Below are 19,932 nucleotides of genomic sequence, written 5' to 3' on the forward strand. Positions count from 1 at the left end.
CTATGTACTGTGTGCTGCAGGAATCCAGCATGGTGCCTGACACATAGCGGATGCAACAAATACCTATTAAGCCACAAACACGGGAAGATGGGTAAACCGGCATCCGTGAGGCTGGGAAGAGGAGCATCTAACAATACAGGAGAACAGCAGCTTCCTGTTGGAACAGCCTTCACTTTATTATCACTCAGAGCAAACACTACAGAGTGCTGCAGCAGCAGCTTCCTAAGACAACAGAAACTCAGTAGCAGGTGGAGGCCAGTGAAAACCAATCCAGACAGCCAAGCTACTCCAATGAAGATTTCCATGATGGAAGCCAGAAGAGAGTACACTGCTCTCAAGTTTTCTTATTGATAACACCCATCACACGTGCCAGCTCTACATGAAGGCTGCCTTACTGACTAAGAGGATACATCCCTGTTTCTCTCCTTCTATAGACCAAAAGGTAAAGCATGGAAGCTCCTGGTGTAGAAGAACAATTTTTTAAGAACGACAATATGATAATCTAAACTACATGCCATCACTGATAATCCTGATGATCTGGCTTCTTGAGTGTGCAACTTATTTCTAAAAGATGCAAAACTACAGTGAGGTGGCTAGAAGAACACTAGACCAGCAGCTCTCAACCTGTGGGTCTCAGCTCCGTCGGGGATTGAACAACCTTTTCACAAGGGCTGCATATCAGATATTTATATTATGCTAACAGTATAAAATTATAGTTATGAAGTAGCAACAAAAATAGTTGTATGGTTGGGGGTCACCACCACATGAGGAACTGTATTATAGCATTAGGAAGGTTGAAAACCAGTGCTCTAGACTCTGAGTTTTGATTTAGACATCTGGTAAGTCAACAGTTCTAGATTCTGAAATACTTCCCAGCAAAACAAACAACAAAGCTTATCTGAAGACTACTAGATTTCAAGCCTAGGTTAAACAGCACAAAACAATTGGCCAACAGAATACTGAGACATTGCTCTACTGGGCTGCAGAGCACACTATATCTACAGTGAATCTACAGTGCAGCAAAGCCACACAGAGCCCAAAGGCTGTCAACACTATCAGTTCAAACACAAAAACTCTCTGTGCCTGTTCCTGCTGGCTCTTACCGGAATGTAGTAAATGCCCATCTTGGGGGACTCATTGGCAGTGAGAAGCATTCCTAAAAGTAAATACAATGAACAAGTTAAACAAGTGACAAGAAGTACCCATCTCTACAAACTGCAAAATGCTTGAGTTGTCCTTTAGTCAGTCTTGCCTTTCTAGGCAGGAGACCTCAGTTGTAGAAGCTGCTGACCCTGTCTGTGAATTCCCTGGCTTAATGAGCTAAAGCTCCAGAGAAGCACTCGCTCTACACTAGGTTTGGGGAGGTTCCAGATTCACGCATCAGATGTACAGTATGAGAATAATAATGGAGAGAAAGGCTCCCCTCCTGGAATCATGAGTCAAGGAGGCAAAAGGCCCAGCTTCAGAATTTCTGTATTAAACTTCGCAGTCAACTGCAGACCAAAACAATTATAGGAGTGTTATATAGAACTTCTCCCAAAAGACCCACATGTCAGAGTTGGAGAGATGGTTCAGTGGCTAAAAGCACTTGTTGTTCTTGTGAGGAGCCAGATTCAGTTCCTAGCACATACATGATGGTTCACAATGATCTCCAGCTCCAGGGAATCTGATGCCCTCTCCTGACCACCATAGGCACCAAAAGTACATGTTGTGCATATAGATACATTTTGGCAAAACATTCACACACATAAAATATTTTTAAGACCCATATGTCACTAAACAGCTCTTAGAGTGCCATGATCATTTTAGGGAATTCTAAAAGAATGACCACTAGAGAAATTAATTTTGGTTAATTTTAGTTAACTAAAAAGAGAAATTAATTTTAGCCTCTGTGGCATCTGCATTCAGAGAAAGCAAAACCAGGCTGAAGGGCAACTCTGTCATTCAACAAAGAAGTTCCTATATCACAGAAACCCAGAAATCCATAATTTGTTGGCATTTAGCTACTTCATATCAAGTGTTAGCTGGTTCAATTGTCAGCAAGTATCCCCAAGTTTTCTGAAGCACCTCAAGGGGGCAAGACATTCTACAGCCAACCATCTCATGACTACACACAAAGTCAGCCGACATCTCCCTGACGCTTTACAAGGTAATGCAGGGTTCTTTATAAGCTTGTATATGATCTCAGCAAGTATAGCACCCTTCAAAATAAACATCACTAGCCCCATATAATTTGGAACATAAAAATTCAACTCAAAACAGATAAAATGAAAAGGCTTCTTATGTTATTAAATAAACCATTAAGTAGTCTAAATACCACCCAACAAAATGAAAAAGAATCCCACCATCTATATGGGATCTACTGGCTTGCCTTTTTGCTGCTTCTAACATAATGTCAAACCAAATAGTAAAGGTGACTCCAAGAGCAGCAAAGGCTACTTAAAACTAAGACTATGGAGTTAATGTAGCCATCTTCTCTAATGAGCAGTAGTGGTTTTTTGAGGAGACTGGCATTACGGACAGCATTTCTACTCAGTTTCTCAAAATGCTACTGCTTACTGTTCCTAAGAGAAACAAAACTGTTCAGAGAAGGAAAAGAGCCCAGCAACTGGAGTCAAAGACACTCTCCTCCAATGTAAGTGATGATAATGATAAGCAGTACCCTCCTGGGACACATACCCACATCAGAACTCATCTGGGTGTATGTCATGGAAAGGCTCACCAACACCCAAAACACAAAACCCAACCAGAAACTGTTTATGGAAGGTCTGCTCAGGGGGAGCTCCATGGGATATCTGCAACCTGCTACCAAGCTGGGAGATGAAAGTACAGAAAGGAACTTAAAGCTTGTAGGCAGCTCAACATAGCAGTGTCAAGAAAGGACAAAACAAACCACAGGCAATGTTATCCCAATGTGTGCTCGCCTCGCTAACTATTCATCTTTACTGTAGTTTACAAAAGTTAGCAATCTGCAAAGGGTCAGAAGGCTAAAACCATAGGGATTAAAAAAAGAAAGACAGTAGGCAGGCGGGTGGTCAACTATGTTTGAAAAGCACCACACTAAAACACACAGCTTCAATGCACTCTGGATGGCTCAAGGCAGACATTCTGGGAAGAGGAGCAGCAGGAACACATCTGCCTCATCTTCAGCTTCTTACTGACATGTGGAGCAGAAATTCCACTTAGTGAGCGCTATATGCAAATGCCCCATGCCCCATGGTTGTTCCTCACGTCATCCTGTTGGAGGATGCTGATGGAGACAAGAGCTATGGCATTTTCCACAGTCCAGCTGGTCTCTTGCAGCTCTCTGTGGTGGGTGAGAAAGCTAAGGGTCATACTGGGCATAACTAAGCCTGAAGCAGGACTTTCTCAAGTCCTTTTTTTTTTCTTTTTTCTTTTTTTGGTTTTTTGAGACAGGGTTTCTCTGTGTAGCCCTGGCTGTCCTAGAACTCACTCTGTAGACCAGGCTGGCCTCGAACTTAGAAATCCTCCTGCCTCTGCCTCCCAAGTGCTGGGATTAAAGGCGTGCACCACCACCGCCCGGCATGACTTTCTCAAGTCCAAAGCCCATCTTCTTCCCTTTTTGTCAATGGCGCTGGACCTCTGGTCCTGCTTTAACAGGCTGGGGTGGGACTCACACATGTATCATCTTTACATGCTTCCTGTGTCATCATGTTGTGCACACTGGTTCCCAGAGCTGTGCTGCCTCTCACAGTGCCATAACCTTCAGAATGGCTGCTCCATGTCTGGAAAGAGTGTGCAAAGAGCTACCTGAGCAGTCAGGTAAGGGCCAGGAAGGCAAAATCACTTCTCAATATTCTGACCTGCCTCTGTCAAAAAACCATTACTAAACAAGTGTCATGATTAGGTCTAAATTATCCCAAAAATGAGTGTGTGAAAAAAGGAGGTTTCACCTTCTCTAAACTGTGATTAAGCACACAGTGATGAAGACAAAGCACAGTGTGGAGGGACGATGGGTAAGGTAAACCCAGTGCAGAGCACAACCTCTGAGCACAGCAAGAAGCCCAAGCCAACCAGCAAGGCCAGCACACACTACAACATCGTCTTGTGAAACAATTATTGGCTTGGCTGGCATACTCCTCTAAGTCATTTGACAGAAAAAGCCATTCCTTGTCCAAACCACACATGGTAAAAGATTCCTGAACACACTGAACCAACTTTATCCTCCCCATGCGAATGATCTACTGGAAAGACCTGACATGTAGGGCCTGCAGTTTGGCTTGAGGTGTGTCCATTGATTTTTCTCCCCCAAATACAAGGTTTCTCTGTGTAGCCATGGCTGTCCTAGAACTATGTCTGTACACCAGGCTGACCTCAAACTCAAGAGATTTATTGACCTCTGTAAAAGTAATTTTTATTTTCCTGTTGTAATTGTTGTCTTGAAGGCTTACTGCCTCTGTGTGCTAACCTAGTTCTGGAAGCTTTTAGCCTATGTACAATCTAATTTAGGCCTAGAATGTTTCAGCCTCTGAGACTTACTGCTGAATAAGCTTACCCTTTCTAGTTCTTTCTGATCTCTGCCTGGCTGGTCCTACTCAGCTGCTCTGGCTCAGCTCTTCTTCAAGCTGACTGATCAATCTAGCTTCTCCCAATTTCTTACTAAATTGCTCTGCTTGATCTCATACTAACTTTGGCAATATGTTCTAATCTTTTGGTTCTCTCTGTAACCTGTTTATTACTCTGCCAGTAAAACTGCCTGCCTTCTCTCTCTGCACTCTCTCTTAAGTAGCTTCCCTTTCCTTCCTTCTCTCATGAGAGTTGGGCATATCCTATTCTATCAACTCTTTCTCTGATTCGTCACTTTGTCCGCCAATCACTTAGACAGCACTTTCAACTGTGGGTGCTTTCTTCTACAAATTAACTTTACCTTCATTGTTTAGGATTAAAGGTGTGTACTAAGGGCATGTCTGTATACCAGCCAAAGGGATTAAAAGTGTGTGCTAAGAGCTGAGACACACAACAACTAGAAGTTGTTTTCAGTAAATATCACACTTATTCTGCAACATACCTCTGCCTCCCAAGTGCTGGGTTTAAAGGCCACACCCAGCTTGTCCATGATCCTTCACCTAAACACGCTTCATCAAACATGTAGACCTGACTAAATTCTATCAAGTTGGGGGAACCTCACTGCTAAATTCAATCAATCCTTCACTGCTACTTTAGAGTCAGCATAGGATAGAAAACAAGTTAAGTGACACAGGGAGGAACAATCACATATATTCAAGAGATAGACACTCTACAGAAGACTGGCCTGACCTTACAGAAGTTAGCACAATAAGGAAGAGGAAATGCAGTGAGAGTGTGTATTTGTGTGTGTGTGTGCGCATATGCATATATATATGCAGGTCTAGGTGCATAGGGAGAATCTCAATAAAACAAAAATAAGCAAACTATAAATAAATCCAAAAGCCAGATAGAAAGAACAAATTGTGGGCCACTGACTATACAGGGTTATAATACGATAAGTGATAGACTTGCATTTCTTACTCAGACTCAAAGCAGTGAGTGAGCCTGCTCTTTCCTCCAGTCCCCAGTTACAAAGCTACAGGCTCTGTCTCAGGTTCTACCAGTAATGCCTGGTCCTTTGATACTGCTGTATCCAATCCTGTGAAGGTTCTCCATTCGCTCTTCTTCCCACTGCTCTAAATGAAATGGCTCCTGCTATTTCCAGTCTCACATGTCCCCTTGGGTGTTCATACCCACTCTGGCTCCTTCCATGATCAGTCTGTACTTAAGAACATTCTTACCTGCTTACCTAGACACATATGCTATGGTGAACTAGGTGTTGGAACTCTGGCAAGCAATCACTACCCCTCATTGTCACTGCCTAATACTTAAATGCCAGAAACACACATGGCTTGCTCAACTCGGGACACTATTTCGTGGGTACTGCAGTTCTAGGCCAGCTCACTCTTTACCTGTGTAGGCCCTCTGGTGACAGATGGAGCTCAGCTGATCAGGTGACCACCTACACCACCTGTTCTTTCACTTCAGCCTTCCTACTACCCTGTTACTCTTCTGATGTTGTCTTCTTGGTGAATCACCTTACCCACAAAGCCATTCTAATCTTATTCAATGACTGCCTTCCACATAAGACCCTGAAAGCCTCCCCTGCTCCTCTGCCCCCCCACCCCCAATGTTGGCACAGTACTGTCTATATATATGCAGTAGGACACTTCAGGTTTTCCTGTATACCCTGTGAGCAGAATTACTGCATGTGCTGTCCTCGGAGGACTCGGCTTGAGAGTGGGAGAGTTCTCTTATTCTTTCCTCAGACCCCGCTTGAGATCTGCCCTGAAGGTACTGCTGAATTTCAAAACCTATCATATAAAATTTGCTGAATAGTACTTGATGCAGAGTATCCCCAAACCTTTATTACCAGGTGACTCCATCTTCCTTCAAATCTCTAACCTCAATTTCCACATGCCATTACTAATCACATAAAAGAATATACCAAAATAGCATTTCACCTGCCGCCTTGCCTCCATTTGTTACTAGTTTCTACTAACAGCTAGGCGGACTGAGCATTGAGTCATAAGAGCACCCTTTCTGAATCATCCATACCACTTCCTGTTCTTTCTTCCAAGTAGATGAAAACCTCAAGAACCGTCCTGTCCTATCCAATCCAAGGGTCACTTTATGAAGTCAATGCAGCTTAAACCACAGTGCAGGGGCGGGAGCCTACCTGAACTGGGATAGAGGCAAACATCATTAAGGTCATGCTCCGGCTCCAACGAAGTAAATATTTTCCCCTAAAACAGTAAGCAAAGAGTGAATGACTGACATCATCAAAGACAGCTTTAGCAATGGCACATAGAGAAAATAAAATGGAGACACAACCCAGATAGTGCCACATAAAAGAAAGAACCTAATGGAAAGAACTCATACTCAAAAATCTTATTTGTCTTATCAGAATATCAAATATTCTTGTTTTAGAAATGAAGAAACTGTTGACCTGTTCAAAACAAAACAGAAGAAGACTCAAAGCTCAGAGGTGCCAGGGCACAGTAGACGATGTCAGGGTTAAAGGGAAGCTGTGCAGCAGTGCCACCAAACCCCAAAGAGACAACGAAGTACAATCCGGAATCCTGTGGGACCAGAGCATCAGTCACCGTACTGTGAAGGCTCCAACATTCCACTTAAATATGGGAGATATCTACTGTACTACTGAAAACTAAGAAGAAGGCCCAGAAGTAGGCAGGAGTGGAAAAAGACAAGGAGAAAGAGAAACAAGGAAAGCAGGTCATGCAAAGCCAGGTAATCTGTTAGTCAAGAGGAAGCATTTAGTCTTAAGAAACAAAAAGTACCAAAATAAAATTGATTGCTGTAATTACAGTGTGATGTCTTCAAATGGGGATGCTGACAAGTTCTGCCAGCTCTTGCAGTAATAAGTCATTACCAAAAGACTGACACCAGGATGTGGTGCTCCCAGGGCAGAAGTGGGTGGAGCTGAAGCCCAGGCAAGATGGTTATTTCAAAGTTGATAAAAATCAGTAGCCAAGTTCTCGTTCGGCACAAACCATGAACCTCGCCTAGCTATCTACCACTGGAGTGGGAAGGAGAGGCAAGGGAAAGAACAGAACAAGAACTATGACAGCACAGATCAACAGGGACAAAAGGGGCCATTGGTGCCAGAAAACCAGAACACAAGAAACAGAGCAGTAAGGGGTCTGGAAGGACACATCCAAATGGAACTACTCACTGGCTTTGGTAGGATGGGAGCCAGGACAAATGAACACCTTCTTTATAGCATCATGGGAGTTCTTGGAAATAAGAGGCAATGTGGTAGCACACAAGCATAATCCCAGCATTCAGAAAGTAGAGGTAGGATGGTGAATTTGAGGCCTGTGTGAGTTCCACAGTGAGTTCCAGGTAAGCCTTTATCTACATAGTGAAACTACCTCTAAATAAACACAGTGTATGTACTTACACAATGAAAAAATAATCAGGAAGACTACTTGTTGTTGTTGTTGTTGTTGTTATTATTTTGATCCAGAGTCTCACTGCATAGTCCAAGCTGGCCTCAAACTCTTGGCCCTTCTGCCTCAGTCAGCCTCTTAAGTGTGGAAATTATTACACCCTGTACCTTAAGTACACCCTGCACAGGTAAATAAGTGTTTTTCTATCAATTAGTTAGGGTTGCCAGAAAAATTATTGGTCTAAGATATGAAAAGTCTCCCAGGAGCCCTCAAAAGCCCCAAACTCAAAGCCTACCAAGAAGAAAATTCAACCCCTGCAAGCATCAGGGTAGTGTTTCCAAGAATTTAGGAAGGTCTGTGCTGCTCATCTGCTGCTAAGTTACATAGTAAAGACTGGATACATCTCGAGGAAGGCTATGAACTAACACAGAGCCAGAGGAATAAAGGAAGGTCACCACTTCCAGAGACTAAAACGCAAAACTCAGAAATAAAATCTTGAGAACTTGTTTTTATTTTATGTGTATTAGTGTTAGCCTGAATGTATGGCTATGCAACAAGTGCATATAGTGCCTGGAAAGGCCAGAAGAGGGCATCTGATCCTCTGAGAGTGAAGTCACAGAAAACTGTGAGCTGAGAAAACTGTAGGTGCTGAGAATTGAACCTGGGTCCTGGAAGAGCCATCAGTGCTTTTAACCACTGAGCCATTTCTCTAGCCCCAAAATGCAAACTTTAAAAAACTCAAAAGTCCTGGCTAGAAAAAGCTAGAATGATAGGTAGCTGGACTGTGTCTGACCTACCAGTGTCCTTACACCAAACACAACAGGTGCCTGTAGAACCCAGTACACACTCCAGGCAGTGAGTGCGGAGGGCACAGGCCTTCTGCCCAGCATCATCTCAGGGTAGTTTTAAAGTTAACTCTTTGGTCTATAGAATTAATGTATATATTGAATTCAGAATTATTAAGAGTCTGTAAGGCTTAAGAGATGGCTCAGCAGTTAAAAGCACTTATTGCTCTTCCAAAGGACCTGAGCTCAGTTCCCACTACCCTAGTTAAGGCAATTCACAAAATGCCTATAATTCCTGCTCCAAGAGGTCACCTGAACAATGTGGCAGACACACAGATACACATATGCACATGAATAAAACTGGGTTGTTTTTTTTTTTTTTTTTCATTTTTAAAAGAGATTAAGAGAACTGTTGTACCAAATTTATTTTACTGATGTAATGAAGTTACCTTCAGTCCTCTCAAAATGGTTTTGAGACAAGCCTCACTGTAGCCCAGGCTAGCCTTGAACCTGAATTGATCTTCCTATCTCTGCTCCTAAGTACTGAGATGACAGGCATGAACCATCACATCCAGCTAATACTTAGATTTAAAAAAAAAAAAAAAAAAAATTCAGCCTAGGCATTGTGGAAGCCACAGCAAATATGTTATCCTCATATCCTGTCTTTAAAAAAATTGGGGAGTTGGGAGGGGGGAGAATGGAGAGATGGCTCAGTGGTCAAGAGCACTGGCTGCTCTTCCAGAGATCCTGAGTCCAATTCCCAGCAACCACATTGTGGTTCACAACCAACTGTAATGGGATCCCTTTTCTGGCGTGTCTGAAGACAGCTACAGTGTACTCATATAAATAAAGTAAGTAAATAAATCTTAAAAAAAAAAAACTTTAAATAAATGAAGTAAAAGCAAAAGGCCGATTAAAATCAGCAATACAGAACTGTGTTACTTTTAAAATAACATTTGAAGCTGAGAGGAAACACTAAAATATTCCTAAGAAAACACTACTTGAAAAAAAAAAATGAAATAAAGCTAGCCAGGCCTTGAAGCACAGGCATGTAATACTACCAACTGGGAGACTAAGGCAGGGGGATCACAAGCTGAAGGTCTGGCTAGGGTAGAGTGAGTTCAAGGCCAACTTGGGCAACTTATTGAAGCCCTCTCTTGAAATAAAAAGTACAAAGACCACTAAGGATGGAATCCAGTGGTATAGCACTGGCTAAGCACACACAAGGACCTGGGTTCAATCCCTAGAAATACCAACAAAGAAAGACAGAGAGACTGACTGACCAATATACGAAATTACTTTAAAAGTACTTTCTACTTCTAGACCCTGCTTGTTTGAGATGAGGACAGGGTGTGAACCCAGGACATGCACTGACTCTGGAATGGAAGAAGATCAGCAGCTCCCAGAACTCTGCTGGGGTAGTCAGTAAACTGAAAGGTCTCAGGATGGAGCCAGCCAGCTGGTTCAGCAGGTGAAAGCATTTGCTGTGCCACCTGAATTCAATCCTGAAACCCACGGTGGAAGAATAATATCTAAGTTGTCCTGTGACTTCCATGTGCGTTACAGTTACAGTACATAGCCATCCTCACAGGCAGTGGTAAAAATCTAAAATCAAGATGGTGGGGGCAGGACCAAAAGGCTCTTCAGAGGCAGATTCTGTTTCACAGAGATTTATCTCTCCATCTAACACATGTCCAATAAAATGTGTACCAGGGGTGGCAACAATGCTCAGGGGGTAAATCCCTAGCCACCAGCCTGATGACCTGAGTTCATCCCTCCTCATGCACAAGTGCACATAGATCAGGATGCTCCTTACCTGGAGACAGGCTCATGTCAGCTTTACCCAAACACAGACATGCCTTGACCTAAAGTGACTGACCTGCTGGTTCCCAGATGGCTACTCAGCACCCCCTTCTCCAGGACCCACAGAAGCCTCCAAAGCACATGGAAAAAGAAGCACTGGGAACAGGCAAGGAAAACAGGGAGCAATTGCAGCAGAAAGTACGTACAGTGTCCTTGTTCCACATTTTGACAATTCTGGAGTCTGCAGACAAAACTAAATCTAGTGAATCCTGGAAATGAACTGACTTAATAGGCAGCCCATACTGGTGATCCTTAACTAGCAATGGCTTATCTGAGCGAAGATCGTATAACAACACCTAAAAGAGAAAACAATTAATCCTAGTCAAACAAGCCATTTCCAAAGAACACATTTAATACTCAGAGTAATGGGAACTGGAGAGGCAGCTCGGCTACTAGAGTGCTGACCCAACAACCCACAAAGTTCATTCCCCAGCCCGGCAAAAGCAGCCACGGTGGCACATGCCAGTAGTCTCAGCACGTGGGATATGGAGGCAAGAAAATCAGAAATTCAAAGTCATTCTTGGCTACATATAAGGTATGAAACCAACATGGGATATAGGAGACCCTCCCCTCCTTACACACAGACATACACATGAAGAAAAGAAAGAAAAATAAAAAAAGTTGGAATAATGACTGCCACCTATTTCATAACCTTCTATGAACATGACAAACAAATTTAGTGTTAAAGCCTAACACTAAAGTCAGCTCTTAGAACAGTTTTACACCTTTAACACCAGGAGTAGTTTTTAGATTTACTAATTCGACAATTACTGATCTATACTAAGAAAGGAACAGATGTTCATAAGAATGTTTCACTTGTTAATTAGCAAATCTGTGACCTAGGACATAGCAGGTGCTGCTGCAACAAGTGACCTTGAGTGAGTGTGGTGGCACATGCCTTTAGGAGGCAGAGACAGGCAGAGCTCTGTGAGTTCAAGGCCAGCCTCTTCTACTCAGAATTCTAGGCCAGCTAACATTATATGTCAAGATCCTATCTCAAAAGAAAAAACAAAAGGCTCCTTGCATACACATATCTTGAAAATTTTTAGTGAACATAATTCTTACTTGCAGGATTCCCAGAGTCTTCAAAATATGTACTTAAATCCACTGTGACTCCCCAAGAGTAGAAAGCTGACAGAATTCCAAATTTGGGCCACACACGCTAAAAAATATTGTTCTACTATTCTGGAGCACCCTCTCCACTCCAGCCAAAAAAGAACAGTCTCACTCACTATCCCAAGTGCCTTTCAATACACATCCAAAATACGGGCTCACATGCTCACATACGACATTTACCTGCCCTGTGGATGTTCCAACAGCCATGCTCAAGGCTCCATTAAACTTCAATGCAGAGATGGTGGGTAAGCTGTTAATCCTGAAAAGCAAACATTTGTTCTCTGCGACTAGGTAACTGGGTCATCATTTATCTTCACTTCAAATCTAACAAGGAAACTCATATTACCAGCTATTTGTTTACAGTCTACCTGTATCCAAACTTTCATAATAAAAAAGACACTACCCATACAAACGTAATCCCATAACCCACCTTCATCTTGTATTCTATTGTCTGAATAGAATGTTCTGAACCTTCTACAGGATGTGTGTGTCTGTTTGTGTGTGTGTGTGTGTGTGTGGTCCTTCTCTGCAGATCTGGGATTAGTGATTGGTTTACATGGATGCTGGGGATCTAAACTAAGTCGTGTCTTGCACAGCTAGCACTTTATTGGATGAGCCTTCTTCCGAGCCCCCAAACCTCCCTATCATTACTCAGAGAAGCAATTTATCTTGGGATATGGGTGCATATACTTCTGATGTAAAATCAGTTTCACTGAGGCAGGAGAGAGCTCATCGGTTAAGAACATGCACTGCTTTTGCAAAGAACTCAAATTCAAGTCCCAGCATCCACATCAAGTGGCTCACAACCACCTATAACTCCAGCTCAGGGGATTGACACCTCTGCTCTCTGCAGGCACCTGCATTCATGGGCACATACACACACATAATTTAAAATTGTTTTAAAAATAAAATAGATCAACTTCATTCATCGAAAATAAAAGACTAAGACCTAAATATCTATGGTACTGAAGGACAAAAGGTACAGCTACAGTTCTAGAACATGCTTCTCAAGCACCAGCTACAAACACTAGCACCAAAAGATTGAGGTGGAAAAAAAAGAGATTAGGTCAGACGTAGACCAGAGCTGGCTGTGCTGATGCATGCCTGCAATCCCAGTACTCAGCAGGCTGAGGTACGCTACACAGTGAGATCGCGTCCCACAAAAAGAAGTGGACAAGAACTCTGCTTCCAGTCCTTATGGGCTACATGCTACCACCCTGAGCCCAGGCCAGACCATGCCCTGAGCACTATCGAGCCTCTCCTGCCACCTACAGTCTTAGTCTGGAGCTTCACTGAGCAGTGGCTGGAAAGGAGGCTGCTGCTCCTCAAAGACTTCATCACCCACTCTTCAAAATGAACTCTAGAATAACTTTTCACACAGAATTGTTTTCCTACTCCTCTGAGGCTTATTTCATAATGCAATTTTATCACTTTCTTCAGACATGTAAATAACTCCTTCAATAACTGTAGTTTCTGGTATGAGAGCTTTGGTCTGCTGCCTCCTGCTCCTCCTCCTGGGGAATTGCTAATGGATACCAAATTCACTGACTTCTGCACATTTATTTCCTAACCAGCCTATGTAACTATCCTACTGGTTCTTCCTGGTTTCCAGGCGACCCTCCTGACTTCCTCAGGCAGACAGTCAATCATAGGAAAGAACGACAGCCTCCTCTAGACAGTATTTCTAACTTCTCTACCTTCTAGAATTTACTAAATAACATAAGTGACAGGCTAAAGCTAAATTAACAAATAAATATAGGGGCTAGGGAGATGGCTCAGAAGTTAAGAACACTGGCTGCTCTTTTAGAGGACTAGGGTTTGATTTCCCAGAACCCATCCATAACTCCAGTTTTAGAGGACCCAACACCATCTGGGCTTCATGGGTACCTGTACTTATGTGCAGATACAAATAGACACATGTAATTAAAAATAAATAAATCTTAAAAAAAGTAAAACACAATACAATAAGATCACTTGAAACTGAATCAGCAGGAAAAAGAAAAAAATTTTTTTAACATTTTGGTATGCCTCTGGATGTTTTCCCCATGACAATAAACACATATATATATATGGTCATTATCCTTTTACAAAAATGTTACAAAATTTTAATAAAACTCTATGATAACTGTTCTTTCTCACTGAAAGGTATACCTAAAAATGTATATTTATATACCCTTCCTTGCACAAACATACTTCTGAAATACAATTCTTAAGAGCTGAACACTGAGTATGTCATTGATGGAGAGTTTTCTTTTACAAAACACATCAAATTAAAGTACCTAACAAAATATCACTTTCTGTACATAAAGAGCTCACCAAAGTCTCTGGTAAATAAATATCAAGTACTAAGGGATGGGGTGGTGTAATTCCAGCATTTGGGAGAAAAAGCATTAGGAGTTCAAGGCCATTCTCAACCATCCAGTGAGTTTGAGGGCAGCCTGAAGCTATTCACTATAAGTAGTCAAGTAGCTTTAGTTAACTGCTACCTCTGTTCTTTCTAATAACAATAAACTGGGTGGAGTGTCTGTGTGTCTACTATGTACCAGATACTCAGGAGACTCCCTTAGACCCAGGAATTACAGCCCACATGGACAGGGGAGAGCCTGTAGCCTTGCATACTCCTCAAGAGCCCTCCTGCTGAGCTGCATCAGCTAACTAAGTCATTCTTAATTCTTTTTAAATCAAAGATGTTCCATATAAATATCTTTTCAAAGGAGTTATGAATTTCCACCCTAAAGGAAATCATACAGAACTTTGCAATAATTTAAAGCATCCTCACTGTCATTGCAACCTGTCACCATCAGACGCTTCACCCTCCCACATGACATCAAGGGATGGTATGTAAACTCTCCCTGAAGTACACGTGGATTGCTGGAGAAGCAGTGAAAGAGAAAGGCTTTTCTGAACTGACTGCAACAGATAAGACTGGAACAAAGACCTGCCTGAGGGTGGTCTGCCTATACATCCTACAGCAAACACCTGGGCAGTGGTGCCAGCCTGTGCCAGCCCACACTGGTGAGTGGATGACAAAGATGCATTCTTCTTACTTAATCCAAGCTGTTACCTGTGTAACATGTGTTTTCTCTCCAAGTATGTACTACTCTCTACATGTTTTAAGCATAGGAATTAGACCAATAAGAGCAAGGGAAAAAAAAAAAAAATCAGCCCTTGCTTCCTTCACCATAGCATTCAAAGCACATCTTCTAGCCTGCTAAGAGTAATGGCCCTGCCCAGTCACCAATCCCACAGGACTGAAAACTAAAAACACCACATTGCTCTGAGCAGTCCTGGAAAGAGGGAATCTCCCTGGCTTGCCCACAGCTTTATAGGACAACAATCCCCAACACTAGTTTCAGATGTGAGTCAGAAAGTTTCATCCTCTGGCAATTAATTTCATACTGAGGCACTGACTTAAATCAGAATGTTGATTGACAGTTATCCTGTAAATTGATTGCTACTTACTCTGAATCTGCTGTGACACTATTTAATGCACAGTCTAACACACCAACCCTTTTTCTGACTCTTGGGTCCCAGCATTCCACTCGACCCTGAACAGAGGAAAAAAAAATATTTAAGGAAAAGCTGCAACTAGAAAACTTGTAAAGTGCTGGAGAGACAGCTCAGTGGTTAAGAGCCCTGACTGTTCTTCCAGAGGTCCCGAGTTCAATTCCCAGGAACCACATGGTGTCTCTCAACCATCTGTAATGAGGTCTTGTGCCCTCTTCTGCTGTGTCTGAAGAAATCAATGTTGGTGTATTCATATGCATAATAAATAAATAAATCTTTTTTAAAAGAAAGGAAGGAAGGAAGGAAAGAAGGAAGAAAGAAAAAAGAAAGAAAGAAAGAAAGAAAGAAAGAAAGAAAGAAAAAGAGCTTGTAAATATTTATCAAAATAAGATTTACTATCACCAGTTCCATGCAGAATCAAAGCCTAGCTTTTAACCTGCAATCCTGGCAGTGCTGGGTATTTCACTACAAGGTGATTTACTTCTAACCAAGAAAAAAAAACAAAAAAAACCAAAAAAGTCCCAACCAGACACATGACCCTTGAGTTGGCTCCTACGGGAGGAAGGAGCAATAAAGACATTTATATTTATGAAAAAGGTCTTTATGGTTTTGTCAGTTTGTTTGAATAAGAACCTGTCATCCAGGCTAACATTGACTTCCTGGGCTCAAGTGATTCTCCTGTGTCAGTCTTCAGAGTAGCTAAGACCACAGGATAAATCTTGAATCTGTATTACTTTTTTAGTTTTGGAGGTTTTGTTTGTTTGTTTGTAGACAGGGTTTCTCTGTGTAGCCCTGGCTGTCCTGGAACTCAATTCTGTACACTAGGTTGGCCTCAAACTCAAGACATTTGCCTGTCTTTGCCTCCCAACATGGGATTAAAGGCATGCTTCACCATGGCTAGCTTACTTTTTGGCTTTCTGAGACAAAGACCTTTATACCCAAGGTCAGCTTGCACTCACTGTATAGACAAGGCTAGCCTTCAGCTTCTAACTCTCTAACACTTAACTACCAAGTGTTGTGATACCATTCTCAGCTTGAGTCCTTGTTTTAAAAAATTATATTTCAAATATTTAGGCATGAAATGTCATAATGTTCATTGATTTACTTCCAAATGGCTCAGAAAACCTTTTAGAAAATAACACTTTTATTTTAAAAAGCAATGTGTGGGATGCTATCGCTGAACTGTTTTCAACATGCCTAAAGGTGTAATTTTCTTAAATAGATTAAAAGCTAAAGACTGATTAATCAATTGGTTTGACTGATTATCTATTGGCTCATGGATTTAGACACCGCTAGGGACCAAACCTAGGTCACACAATGCTAGGCAGGTCTCTGGTTTTAATTAGATATATATGTATGTTTGTATATAGGTATGAGTCTGTAGGTGCATGTGCCCAAAGAGGCCTGAAGATGATCTCAGGTTCCCCCGGAGTTCAGGTCATAGGCTGTTGTGAACTGCTCTACCTGGATGGTGGACACCAAACTCAGGTTCTCTACAAAATCAATAATGCACCTATAACTGCTGAGTCATCTCTCCAGCCCCCAGAAAATCTTATTTAAAATGAAAAAATAGCTCAGTGGGTAAGGGGACTTGCTGCCAAGCCTGACAACCTGACTTCAATCCCCAGGATTCATACAGAAGAACTGAATCAACTAAAATAAGTTGTCTTCTTATTTCTATATAAGCACAGGGGCAAGTGTGGAATGCACACACAATGAATGCAAAAAGAAAAAGACATTCTAAAGAAAAACTGAAACTGTAAACAAATGAAACACGTTTGTTTCAGAGTGAACACATACTAACCTCTATTGTTCCTGTGGCGAACAAGCCATGCACTGCATTTATGTCACAAACATTGTTCTCCCTAAACAGTAATGCAAACACAGGAAAAAGTATTAGGGAGCATCTAGTTCAGGAGAAGAGGCACTCAATGAACATTCTAAGTCTGTAGCACATCCAAATCCTGTGGACAGAAATATGCAGACTCTCATCCACAAATGAAATAAAGGCATGGCTCACAGTCACCAGAGCCCCAATACCCAGGGAGACACTACCTGCTGCATGCCAGACATGAGAGGCCCTCCTTCTGAAATATTATCCCACCATGAGAAGAAAGGACCTTCTATTTTCCTCCAAGGCAAGGCAGCATTCTTAAGAACACAGGCCATCACTATGGCAATCTCAAGACCTGGATGTGCAGACAAAGCCTCATTTTCTTACTCACTAGAGTGAATTTTGACCTACCTCAATGGGTTACTGTGAGGATTAAAGAATAAAATGCTCTAGCCCAGAGTATAAAGGATATGCAATAAATAACAGACGTTATGAACAGGAAATTAAGCAGCTGGAGAGCAGGTAATTTTTCATTATGCAGTAATGTATTATAAAGTTACAAGTTTTTAAACATAAAGTACTTTAAACCAGGGAAGAACAAAACCATCTTTCCAGCTCAGAATTTTTACTACTCCATGCTCTCCTTTCAGAATCCTCTTACAGAGATAAGGCAAAGTTAGAAGCTCTGTATATACAGATGGGCAGCAGTCCAGCTTCATGCCTACATAGCTGCAGGGCCCTGGGCAAGCCACCTACCCCAGTGCAGCTGCCCTCTGTGAATGGAGACAGGATGAGCTCTGGCAGAACCTGCTGTCACTGTTAGCTGATGTAGGGAGAGGGCTGCACAACACTTGGCATAAGTGTGTCCACTCCTCTGTGCATCTGCTACTCCTCATTCATTATAAGGAGGTAGATGGTAGGGTCACTCCTGAAGAATTTCTTTTCTTTTCTTTCTTTCTTTTTTTTTTTTTTTGTAGAATTTCTTTTTGAATAAAAGTGTAGCTGAGCATGGTAGCAATGCCTGTCATCTCAGTACTGAAGAGACAAGAGACAGGAGGACTGCCACAAGCTAGAGGCCAGCTGGTCTATATTAAATGCCAGGCCACACAGGGTACATGGAAACACTATCTCAAAAGGAAACAGAAAGCAAAATACATGCAAAAGAACAAGTATAAAACAATAAATTACCAAAAAGCTTTTTAAAAGGAAAAGGTAGCTTAGACTATGTAGCAAAAGGGAAAAAAAAAAAAACAACTAAAAATTTAAATTCAAGAATAGAATTTTAAAGATTCTCACAAATTGAGTGTGACAGTGCATACCTTTGAACCCAGTACTTGGGAGAGAGACTCAGGCAGATCTCTTGGCATTCAAGACCAGCCTGGTCTACATAGTGAGTTATATATAGGTCAGTCAGAGCTACACAGTAAAGACCCTGTCTTAAAAAAAAGGAATTCACAAGAAAAAAGTAACATAAAACAAATCATGATGAAAGCTTAATACTAAAAGTAAAAATAATAAACTGAGTTTTTAAAAACTAGAAGTTTTGTTGTTGGAGTTTTAAGACAGGATCTCTGTATAAAATCGTGGCTGGCCTGAAACTTGCTATGTAGACCAGACTGGTCTTGAACTCAGAGATCCACCCAATTGTGCTTCCTTTGTGCTGGAATTAAATCACAAGTCTTTTTATATAGAACTTAAACTTTTAAGAAATCACAGGACCAGGCGATGGTGGTCTTAGGAAAAGAAACTGAACAACACTTTCAATTCTGATTAAGAGCATAGTTAATGATATTCTTATAGATGCCCAGGATGCTGGTTTAATGCAACTAGGTCATTTGATAACAACACAAGCCTCTGGCTCCATCTCCTAGGCAAAACATGTGCAGCAGAGGAACTGGAGTACTCACGCAGCATCTGTCTGGAGAGGATTCAGGTACCGCCCTTGTTCTAAGTTTAATCTATAAACTTCAGAGCTGCAAGGAACAAAGAGAATCTGGTGATCTACAAGCACTTTCTTGTGAGTAAGTATAAACTTTAGAAGCTCATGCACAGCTCTTATTCACAAGCCATCACTTCTCTTTGAAAAGCTGATAAAAACTTAATCTAAATATATACACTTTGTTCAGAATTTGCCACATCTTGGTGGTTAAGAGCTGAAACTCTTGCAGGAACCTGAGTTCGGTTCTAAGCACCTCTCAGACTGCTCACAACCATCTGTAACCCCAGCTCCAAGGGATCTATCTCCTTCCATAGTCCAGCAGTGAAGTTACTGGCCTGCACTGCCATACTGAGGATCTTAACCCAGGTCCTCATGCTTGCAAAGAAAGAATTTCACCCACTGAGTCACATCCCCAGGCCCCTAAGTAGGTTTTAACCCAACAACTACATATGCCATTAGTGACAAAATGGCCCACAGAGAAATTCATCATTGATACTGAACAAGACAAAAAGCATAATACCACCTACTTGAAACTACATATCAACATATAGACTATTGTTTGTACGTATGTATGTATGTATGTATGTATGTATGTGTTAATGTCTTTTTCTAAGACTGATTCCCTTTCACAGTAATGACACATCACTTTTTCTATTAAGAACACTTAAGTAGAAAAAGTCTACAAGTGATCTAAGAAGAGAAGCCAGCTAGCTGTGTGGGAGGTGGAAAGGAGAAAGCAACAATAATCTGATCAGTACCTTGCACCTACGAAGTACAAGTCACAGGATGGATAGTGGTAAGAGAAGTCTCGGCCAAACTTGGGAATTCTGGTTTTGTAGTAAAAGCCTGATTGTGAGTGAAATTCAATGTATCTGTCGTTATGTAAGAAGACAATCTGAAAAGAAAACAATCAAGGTTTGTTTGCTTAACTTTTATCATCACTAAAAC

General features: G+C 41.6%; 1 protein-coding gene across 2 annotated transcripts in view; it reads right to left on the minus strand.

Moving 5' to 3' along the window:
* Positions 1–19,932, minus strand: part of Nol10 (nucleolar protein 10) — a 78,208-nt gene that overhangs the window by 47,932 nt on the left and 10,344 nt on the right. For both annotated transcript variants that reach the window (XM_034514401.2, XM_076942080.1), the window contains 8 exons: positions 19,743–19,879; positions 18,953–19,018; positions 17,016–17,076; positions 15,167–15,252; positions 11,885–11,963; positions 10,735–10,884; positions 6,707–6,773; positions 1,104–1,156 (listed from right to left, as the gene is read on the minus strand). In XM_034514401.2, coding sequence (XP_034370292.1) covers positions 1,104–1,156; positions 6,707–6,773; positions 10,735–10,884; positions 11,885–11,963; positions 15,167–15,252; positions 17,016–17,076; positions 18,953–19,018; positions 19,743–19,879 — 699 coding nt within the window. The remainder of the gene's footprint in view (positions 1–1,103; positions 1,157–6,706; positions 6,774–10,734; positions 10,885–11,884; positions 11,964–15,166; positions 15,253–17,015; positions 17,077–18,952; positions 19,019–19,742; positions 19,880–19,932) is intronic.

Source organism: Arvicanthis niloticus, chromosome 11 (assembly GCF_011762505.2).
Source record: "Arvicanthis niloticus isolate mArvNil1 chromosome 11, mArvNil1.pat.X, whole genome shotgun sequence".
NCBI lineage: Eukaryota > Metazoa > Chordata > Mammalia > Rodentia > Muridae > Arvicanthis > Arvicanthis niloticus.